Source organism: Rosa chinensis, chromosome 2 (genome assembly GCF_002994745.2).
Source record: "Rosa chinensis cultivar Old Blush chromosome 2, RchiOBHm-V2, whole genome shotgun sequence".
NCBI classification, from domain to species: domain Eukaryota; kingdom Viridiplantae; phylum Streptophyta; class Magnoliopsida; order Rosales; family Rosaceae; genus Rosa; species Rosa chinensis.
Window position 1 is genome coordinate 87,606,497 of NC_037089.1, and position 11,044 is coordinate 87,617,540.

The 11,044-nt window shown below is 39.1% G+C and overlaps 1 protein-coding gene and 1 pseudogene across 1 annotated transcript; both read left to right on the top strand.

The window, feature by feature from the left end:
• The first annotated feature begins 53 nt into the window (after positions 1-53).
• On the top strand, positions 54-1,566 carry LOC112185330 (annotated as a pseudogene).
• A 2,882-nt stretch (positions 1,567-4,448) lies between these two features.
• On the top strand, positions 4,449-7,598 carry LOC112185677 (receptor-like protein EIX1). Its single transcript, XM_024323955.2, has one exon. The coding sequence runs from the start codon at positions 4,460-4,462 to the stop codon at positions 7,463-7,465; it is 3,006 nt and encodes a 1,001-aa protein (XP_024179723.1). The 5' UTR covers positions 4,449-4,459; the 3' UTR covers positions 7,466-7,598.
• The last annotated feature ends 3,446 nt before the right edge of the window (positions 7,599-11,044 follow it).

Sequence of the window (11,044 nt, forward strand, 5' to 3'; positions counted from 1 at the left end):
AATAGTGCAACAAAGGGGTGCTAAAATGAGAATAACACCCCCAAATAGAGCATATGGTTGGAGTTGCCCTTAGAAATCAGACTGAGCTGGTCACTGTGGTCCTGAATAATGCTAGGATTTCAGATACCATACCTGATTGGTTTTGGCTATTGCATTTGGTATTAGATGAACTAAATCTCGCTTACAATCAATAAGCGGCAAAGTGCCTAACTCATTAAGGTTTAGCTATCCAGCTAATGCTGCTTTCAGTTCGAACCTGTTTAAAGGCCCCCTCACACTCTGGTCACCTAACATTACAACACTACCTCAGGGATAATCAGTTTTCACTTTTCAAGGCCAATTCCTTCGAACATTGGTGACGTGATGCCCTCCTTGTCCAATTTAGACATCTCATGGAACGGTTTGAGTGGAATCATTCCCCTGTCTTTAGGTAATCTAAGCATGTTGACAACCATGGTTCTCTCAAATAATTATTTGTCTGGTGAAATTCCTCATTTCTGGAACAGTATACCAGACTTGTATATTGTAGATATGTCAAACAACAGTCTCTCTGGTACAATTCCAAGATCCATGGATTCTCTTATTTCACTAAGATACTTGATACTCTCTAATAACAACTTGTCAGGCGAACTTCCTTCATTGAGAAACTGCACTGGCATGAAGAGTCTTGATCTTGGGGATACTAAGTTCTTTGGAAACATTCCGGCGTGGATAGGAGAAAGCATGCTCTCTTTGTTGATTTTACGCTTGAGTTCCAACTCATTCACCGGAAACATTCCTTCACAGCTGTGTGGCCTTTCCAATCTTCACATATCGGACCTCTCACACAATAATCTTTTTGGTCATATTCCCCATTGTGTTGGGAATTTGAATGGCTTGAAAAAAATCTGAAATCTCAGATAAAGATACATCATACCTTTACCAGGGGAAATTGAAGGTGGTGACAAAGGGAAGAGTTATAGATTATTATTCCACCCTTTACCTTGTTAATAGCCTAGATCTCTCAAACAATAACCTATCAGGAGAGATGCCTATGGAGCTAACGAGTAGACCTTGAATTTATCCATGAACCATCTGGCAGGAATGATCCCATCGAAAATTGGAAACATGGAGTTGATAGAAACTCTTGATCTTTCAATAAACAATCTGTCAGGTTCCATTCCACCGAGTATGGTTTCATTGACATTCTTGACTCATCTAAACCTGTCATACAATAATCTTTCAAGGAAAATCCCAACAGCTAACCAGTTTAAAACTCTGGTTGATCCATCAATCTATGAAGGCAATGATGCTCTTTGTGGGTATCCATTACTAACTGATTGCAAAGGCGATGAACCTCCTCAGCTTCCAAGTGAAGATGGTGAAGAAGATGACAGCAAGCTATGGTTAATCATCAGCGTGGTGATAGGTTTCATTACAGGGTTCTGGGGAGTTTTTGGGAGTTTGGTCATCAAGAAGTCGTGGAGATATGCATATTTTTAGTTCCTTGACAAAATAAAATATGCTCTTCTTGATTTGATCTCATCCATGGGCAAGCATATGCGGAGGAATGCAGATGAAATTTAAAAGCACTTGTTTTCTGCTATTTTGATTCAATAAATAAAGCAGTGTTATACATGATCCTTTCCTTATATGTAAAGCTTCTTTCTTTTGGGCAAGAATTTGTAAGATGAATTATAACCAGCTAATATCAGATGAATTCTAACCCCAAATGGAAACAAAAGCAGATGTTTCTCTTATTATATTTAGTAACATACCATAAAACTGCTAGACTAATTGCTGTTTTTCACCTTATTTAGTATTGCCTTTACGCATCAAATTTTCTGATAAACATTGTAAATTGTCCTGAAACCTGAGTCATTTTTCATTAGTTTCTATAGGCTTATATGCTTTCTTTTATTTCTCGATCTCTTTGGCATTACTTTTGGTTTTGAGGAGGGCACTTTCATTTATTTTCTCTTGTTATTTTATCATATTTGATGCAGGAAGCGTGATCGAACATGATAGTAAGAGACTCCGTCAAGCGTCGAAAACCATATGAGATGAGCTAGAATCCACTAGCAATTACTGGCACAGCCAGGAAACATAGAGAAACTTCTCTAATATTTGGTTTTTTTATTGATAACTTGAATGAAAATTACAATCTAAGAGGTGCCTGATATAGAGCACATAGCATAAACCTAATACAACTAGAAACATAAAGAACAATTTATTGTAGGCTAAAACTAAGAAACCTAATTAAACCTGATTAAATAAAAATCGGAAATAGAATCCTAGATACTAAAGAACATTACATTTGGTAGTCGCATCCTAAACCTACTCCATTTATGGAGATAATTTCAGGCTTCGATCTCTGTGCGTTGGCTTTTGCTATTCTCGATGGCAGAGCAGGGTTTGAGGAGAGTTTTGGCGTTGGTGTGGTCATGATGGTGAGCCAAAGGACTTTTGGATCGGCGAAGGAGGGCGGCGGTGGTTGTTGGAAGGAGTGGGATCCGGGTAGAGGGTTGAATTTGTTCCCTTTCTCTCACGGTGGTCCTAGCGGGTCGCGTCATCCCTGCGATGATGGCACGATGAGTAGGCTGTGGTCGAGAAGCTTGGGCTCATTCTTTTTCCAATCGGATCTTCTGAGACTGCTGCAACAGGTTTGTGGGTTGGCAGTTGGTGGGGATTCCGTTGGCTTCAAGGCAAGCAGTGACCTCCGACGTACGTAGACGCAGTGAGCATGGCGGTGTAGGCGACTGTTCATGTATGGGTATGGTATGGGCGCGTTCATTCTATGGGTCGGCGATTGGTGGTGCAGGCGACCTCTTCTGGCCGGTTAACTCCCAATCGTGTGGCGGCATGGCGGACACTCGATGCGTCCACGGCAGCAGGGACGAAGGTCGAGATGCGGTGGGTGCTTGCAAACGACCTAGTGGGCCTTGGGCTAAAGTTAATATCTTGGATCTGGGCCTGAGTTTAAGTGGGAGGACAATTGCCGGCCTGGTGGTCCACTCCTATGAGTTTGTGGTCTTCGATCCCATTTCGTTTGTTATTGACATTAGAAGGACCCAGATTTGGGATCCGAGTGGAATCTGCCAAGGATTCCGGATCTGGGATCCAAGAGGGAGTTGGGCTTGGGCTGCGTCCCACTGTTTTTGTTGGACTGTTGCTCATTTGATACCATGGTTTGGGGCTCCTATGCATTACTGGTATTGGATTCGGGACCTAAGTCTTTGGTATCTGTTCGTGAAAGATCAGCTGCCAACATGGCCATGTTCTGACACCCTTGGCTAGCTTCGATCTTTAGGTGGGAGAGTGCCTTCATTCCGGCGCCAAGTTGATTTTTGTCAAATTGTGCGTTGGAGTTCGATGGGTAGTCAAACCACCGACTACTCAAATCACTACACGACTGCAATCTGTAGTGTAAAATCAGCGCTGCGTTTCGACGTTGCTGCTCTTGCATTTTTAATTCTTTGTATTTCTGATGCAATGTTTGCATCTTTTCTTTTCGCATTGTTTATTTCTTTTTTATGCCTATTGGCTTGGTATCGTTGTAATCTTTCAATTTCAATAAAGGGCTGACCTCATTTTACTCAAAAAAAAAAATTTACTCGAGAATCCCGATATATCCTAAATAGTAATTTATGATTAATTCCATCATTAAGAAGCCTATTTGAATACCAATTTTCAATATTCAAATTATTCTTCTTAATGTGAAGACACTTATTTCTTTTAGAGATTTTTTCTTGAAACTAGCTAAAATCTCGTCCTACATCAATATTTAATTTGTACTGTTTTTTCTTCTCTTGTAGCAGCTCAATATTCATATTTTTTTATGATGTAGAACATTCATATATTTAATACCCACTTGGAGCTGCTTAAAGAAAGGTTTGTTTGGAGGTATGAAACTATGAATAAGACCATATATGCATTTGATGCTAATGGGGTCAAGTTTGTTAATGCTTCCATATTATAAATAATTGGCCGTAGTGAGAATTGGAATCATTGACTTGGAAGTCTTTGGATGATCATAGTTGATTAATTGGAGTCTCTTACTGTGCTTGACCCATATCTGCACTAAACTATGATTTAACATGATGAAATTCAGTCATGACTATAAATAAGACAAGGAACCTGGACTCTTGACTGGGTCCAAAACAAAAAGGTGTTGAACTATATTGAGGTCCGTGTATATATATATTGAAAATGTAGTTTCCCTGCATTGGAGTCTCACAGCAGTAGGAATATCCTCAATTAATAAGTTTAATATAATCGCTCCCACTAGACCTGTTGTTGTTAATGCCTTGCTCCTGGAAATCACGTATTGCGGGTCTGCTAAAATGACTTCGAAGTTATCACGTAATTCATACTATAGGAGCTGACGTAAATTGCCTTTGTCCTAAATGTATTCTCTCTATATATTATACATTCATCTTCAATCCAACATATCAGTATCCCATTTCATATCATAAGAAGCATGGAACACAGCCACAAAAGTGCTTCCATCTCACTTCTTTCACTTGTACTACTGTCCTGGATTTTATACCTTGAAACAGTTACACTTGTTTTCTGCAATGCAGATGTTAATGTGGACTGCATGAATATTGAGAAGAAAGCTCTTCTCAAACTCAAAGACGGCCTTACAGATCCTTCTGACCGGCTTTCGTCTTGGGTAGGAGAGGATTGCTGCAAATGGAGAGGTGTAGGCTGCAACAACACAACTGGACGTGTGGAAAGCCTTAATCTTCGCAACTCATATTCAGATGATTTGGACAGTGATGTTGGTACACTTCATGCTTTAGGAGGTGAGATCAATCCTTCTTTGCTTGATTTGAAAGACATTGTTTACTTGGATTTGAGCATGAATAACTTTGGAGGTATCAAACTTCCAAGTTTCATTGGATCACTAGAGAAATTAAAATATCTCAATATATCTCGTGCATCTTTTGGTGGTGTCATTCCACCCAATCTTGGAAACCTTTCAAGATTGCTCTATCTTGATCTCAGTTATTACCTTGTTGAAGCAATTGAGAATGATCTCAGATGGCTTCCTAGTCTTTCTTCCTTAAAGTACCTTGACTTAGGAGGAGTGGACCTTACCAAGACTGCAAGCTATTGGCTTCCCACTGTTAACATGCTCCCTTCACTTGTTGAACTGCATTTGTCCACTTGTGGACTTTCCATTCTTCCTCCCACTCTTCCATACATTAACTTTACATCCCTCTCGGTTCTTGATCTCTCTAGCAATGGTTTTAACTCCACCATACCTCACTGGTTGTTCAATCTGACTGAACTAGTCCACCTTGACCTAAAGTTTAATAGTCTCCACGGAATGCTTCCTGAAAGATTTGGTATGTTGACTTTTCTCAAGACACTTGATTTGTCAGAGAATTCAAACATTGAAAGTCGGTTGCCAAGAAACTTGGGACTGTTATGCAATTTGCAGACACTAAAACTTAGTGTCAACAAAATTAGTGGTGAGATTACTGAGTTCCTAGACAGTTTGTCTGGATGTGCAAACATCACCTTAGAGACGTTGGATTTAGGATATAACAATCTGTCAGGAAATCTGCCTAATTCTTTGGGATATCTTAAAAGCTTAAGATACCTCAAATTGTGGTACAATTCATTTCATGGCAGAATCCCAGAATCTATTGGAAACTTGACATCTTTGGAGAACTTATACCTGACTAAGAATCAGATGAGTGGGGCCATCCCAGAAAGTTTTGGGCAGCTCTCATCGCTGGTTGCACTAGAAATCAATGATAACAAATGGGAAGGTGTCGTAACAGAAGCACATTTTGTCAAACTCCGAAACTTAGAAGAGGTGTCAATTAGAAAAGATTCCTCAAACATTTCCTTAATTTTCAACATAAGTTCTGACTGGATACCTCCTTTTAAATTGAGATACTTGAGCATCAGCTCATGCCAACTGGGTCCGAAATTTCCTACATGGCTCAGAAATCAGACTGAGCTGGTCATAGTGGGACTCATAAATGCTAGAATTTCAGACATCATACCAGATTGGTTTTGGCAGTTGGATTTGCTTTTAGATGATCTAGATTTCTCTAATAATCAACTAAGTGGCAGGGTACCTAACTCCTTACGATTCAGCTTGAGGGGCATTGCTGATTTGAGTTCAAACCACTTCGCTGGGCCTCTCCTGCTCTGGTCATCAAACATTTCTGGTCTGTATCTCAATGATAATCTATTTTCAGGGCCAATTCCTCACGACCTTGGTGAAGTGATGCCTTTGGTAGAAGATTTAGACATCTCTAGGAACTCTCTCACTGGTAGGATTCCACTGTCTATTGGTAATCTAAGCCGATTAACAACCCTGGTTATCTCAAATAACCACTTGTCTGGTGAAGTTCCAAATTTTTGGAACAGTCTGTCCGAAGTCTATATTGTAGATATGTCGAACAACGGTCTATCAGGAGCATTGCCAATATCCATGGGTTTCCTTAGTACACTCAGATTCTTGATACTTTCAAACAACAAATTCTCAGGCAAACTGCCTTTACTGAAAAACTGCACTGGCATGAAGAGTCTTGATCTTGGGGAGAATAAGTTTTCTGGAAACATTCCAGCCTGGATAGGAGAAAGCATGCTCTCCTTGTGGATTTTACGCCTGAGTTCCAACTTATTCACTGGACACATTCCTTCACAGTTATGTGGCCTTTCCAATCTTCACATACTGGACCTCTCAAACAATGATCTTGTTGGTCACATTCCTCTCTGTGTGGGCAATTTGAGTGGTTTGAAAATATCTGAAGCCACAGATACAGATACAGCATTCCTTTACCAGGGAGAATTGGAGGTAGTTTCAAAAGGAAGAGTGCTTCAATATGACACCATCCTTTACCTTGTTAATAGCCTAGACCTCTCAAACAATAACTTATCAGGAGAGCTTCCTGTGGAGCTAACAAGCCTTATAATGCTGGGAACCTTGAATTTGTCCATGAATCATCTCACAGGTATAATCCCTGAAAAGATTGGGAACTTGAAATCGATAGAAACTCTTGATCTTTCGATGAACAAACTTTCGGGTTCCATTCCACAGAGTATGGTTTCTTTGACATTTGTGACTCATCTAAACCTGTCGCACAACAACTTATCCGGGAAAATCCCAACAAGCAACCAGTTCAACAGCTTGATTGATCCATCAATTTATCAAGGCAATGCTGGTCTTTGTGGCAGTCCGTTACCAACTCCTTGCCGAGACAATGAAGAAACACCTCAGGTTCCAAGAGAAGATGGAGAAGGAGATGATGGTAAATCTGAAAAGGTATGGTTAATGATCAGCATAGCAATAGGTTTCATATTGGGGTTCTGGGTGGTGGTTGGGAGTTTGGTCATCAACAAGACTTGGAGATATGCCTATTTTCGCTTCCTTGACAGAATGAAGTATGCTGTCCTTGATTTTGTCTTAGCCATTGGGAAATGTTTGTGCAAAAGATCAGGCATAGATGAATTGTCCTAGTTTCCCTGTTTTATTCAGCAACTAAGTATGTATTTTCCTTTCTTTTACAAATTTGTATAATAAGAGCTTGTATGCTTGCAATAAACTCCAATTTTTGCTTCAGCCAGCCACAAGTTGTACATTATTACCTGCAACAGACAAAAGCAGAAAAAAATTAGCAGGTTCTCTTGCTATCTTGAATTACACATCCACTTTTAACTTTACTTACTGTTGAGATTTTTTTTTAGATTTTAAAACAGCTTTTTTAGTCTTGAATTATCATTGCGAGATAAGAACTGAGCTGTATAAAAAACACCAAGGAATGGTGTGTTGTGATATGTGCAGGTGTCTCATGTGACTCTAAACAATGATAGTGCATGGAGTTAAATTAATTGTGGTATATGCAGATATGCAGATGCCCGGTGACAACATACTAAATTTTTTTTTTTCTTTTTCTTTTCTCCCAACTGCACATTACGTGAAGTACTGGAAATCGGGAATAGTGTGTTCATGACAAAGATCAGGTAAAATTTGTGAGGTGTTGAATTATTTATCTTATCAGGTATGACCGAGTTAAAGCATTGAGCCGCATAGAAAGATCAGGGAACTGGTGATTTTTGATATGTGCAGGGGGCTGATGCAATTCTAAATATCGATAGGGCACATATAGTTAGTATTTCTTTTTGAATTGGATGAAATGGTGCTGTATGCAGATCAGCAGATGCCTTTGACAACATACGAAGACTTTTTTGTTGGCCATTCATTAGAAAATAGTGTACCAAAATAAGGAATAATTCTTATGACTTTGAAAATTTTCAGGTTACCATATACTATCAAAGTTGGGCTTTAATCCTATAAATCAAGTATTTGTTTGAGTGAAAATGGAATTACAGAGAGAATTGTGTATTATTATTGATAATAGAAGTCCTTTATATAGGGATTTATAGAGTAAATGAAAGATAATAGAATCCGAACATAACTAGGAAATCTAGAACCTTCTCCTATTACAACTCTAGGACTAAAACCTAGTTTGAAGAGGCACACATAATGTCGACATCCTTCAACACTCCACCTTGTGCCGCTCAAACTTGGTGATGATGCTTGGATCGTTGCCTCACTAAAAACCTTGTCACGTAACAAAAACTATGTGGGACAAAAATAACCCTGGTCGAAGGACAAAAAGAGCACAACACGTCCATCACTCTTCGAGATCGAACATGTAGACATCATACCTCCCCCTAATGTCAATATCTCCCCCTGATTGCTACAATCATGGGAGTTCGGATAACTTTTTTAATCCGATACTCTTCACATGTTTCTTGAAAGTGGATTTAGGTAACGACTTAGTAAATAAGTCCGCTACATTATCCTCAGATCGGATTTGATTTACTTCAATATTTAGAAATGATTGTTATTTCTGCTTGTAAAAGAACTTTGGCGATATATGCTTGGTATTGTCGCCCTTGATGAAGCCTAATTTCATTTGCTCTATACAAGCTGCATTATCTTCATAAATGCATGTAGGCTCATCTGTGGTAGACTTCAAACCACAAGTTCCTCAAATATGTCTAATTACAGACCTTAACCAGATGCATTCTCGCACGGCTTCATGTAGAGTGATAATCTCTGCATGATTCGAGGAAGTAGCAATAAGGGTCTGCTTTGTAGACCTCCAAGATATCGCAGTGCTTCCCATGGTAAAGACATAACCTGTTTGGGAGCGACCTTTGTGAGGGTCAGAGAGATACCCTGCATCAGCAAAACCCATCAAGACATCGTTGTCATTTTGATGGAGGGGAAGAGGAGGACGTCGGCCACCATGGGCTGCGTCGCCGGCGTCTACATCACGGAAGGTGTCATTTTGCCTTGTGCGGTCCGATCCCATACTTCTGTCATTTCTTTTCTCTCTGTAGGAATAAAGCAAGTCCATATCAATCGTACCTCTCAAATATCGAAAGATTGTCTTTACACCAATCCAATGGCGGCATGTTGGCGCAGAGCTATATCGAGCTAACAAGTTCACTGCGAATGAGATGTCTGGTTTTGTGCATTGAGCTAAGTACAATAATGCGCCTATTGCACTTAGATAGTGCACTTCAGCCTCTAATAAGTCTTCGTCCTCATCCCTTGGAAGAAACTGATCTTTTCCGGGCTCAAGACTACGGTCGATCATGAGAATACTCACAGCCTTTGCTTTATCTTCATTAAAGCGCCTTAGTAATTTTGAGTATATGCTGACTGATGGATCATTATCCCATCACTACTGTGCTCGAGTTCTAGTCCGAAACAAAACCGTGTTTTCCCAAGATCTTTCATCTCAAATTCGGATTTCAAGTATTTAACAGTTTCCTTTAACTCATCTAGGGTTTCAATTAGGTTCATGTCATCGAAACATATTGCTATAATTACGTGAAGTACTGGAAATTGGGAATAGTGTTCATGACAAAGATCAGGTAAAATTTGTGAGGTGTTGAATTATTTATCTTATCAGGTATGACTGAGTTAAAGCATTGAGCCACATAGAAAGATCAGGGAACTGGTAATTTTTGATATGTGCAGGGGGCTGATGCAATTCTAAATATCGATTGGGCACATATAGTTAGTATTTCTTTTTGAATTGGATGAAATGGTGTTGTATGCAGATCAGTAGATGCCTTTGACAACATACAGAGACTTTTTTGTTGGCCATTCATTAGAAAATAGTGTACCAAAATAAGGAATAATTCTTATGACTTTGAAAATTTCTTTTATTCTATTTCAGGATCAGCATATACTATCAAAGTTGGGCTTTAATCCTATAAATCAGGTATTGATTTTCAAAATTCTGTTTATCTGTCAATATGACATCTTTACCTGAAAGTTTGAATTTTATGTAAACTGATAGTCTGATTACCGCCTCCAGTTTTTACGCTGGATCAGTAGTAACTGTATAGTGCAGATTTTGATCCCATTGTATATTGCTTAATGTGAATTAGTGACCCTTGAACTGGCTGTAATTCATGCCAAGTGAGTTCCTACGGCCCTTGAACCGGAGTAGGAATACCATGAAAGAGAATTTCGGTCCTTGAGCCTTGAACCGCCTTGGATACGACTACCTCCAAAGTAGGGATTTGCATCTACATTATATTAGCTTCCGACACATAGAATTTGAGTGAAGGAACCTCCCTAACACCAGACATTCCCATTTATTTGGTTACACTTTTATTAATTTATTTTCATTTTTATTAATTGATTTACATTTCATTACATTTTGCTAATCTAAAATCAACTCTCAAAATATTGAACTCCAACTCATTGTAAATATTCATCACTAGGCTCTTAGTTTTGATTAGGCTTTGGTGAAAATCAAAGCCGAGCATTGCTAAGGCTTGGTGCCTTAGATTAACATTTTTATTTATTCTCTTTGTTTGCTAAGTGTCTTTATTTTCAATTACCCAAGGATTGTGGGTTAGCCACTAACTTTGGGCATAATATTTCCCTATCTTGACAATGATACGTACGCTTGCGTAAATGTGTATCAAGTCATGAATCTTCAAAGCTTAAAAGAGGTAACAATTACCAAAGATTCTTCAAACATTTCCTTAGTTTTCAACATCAGTT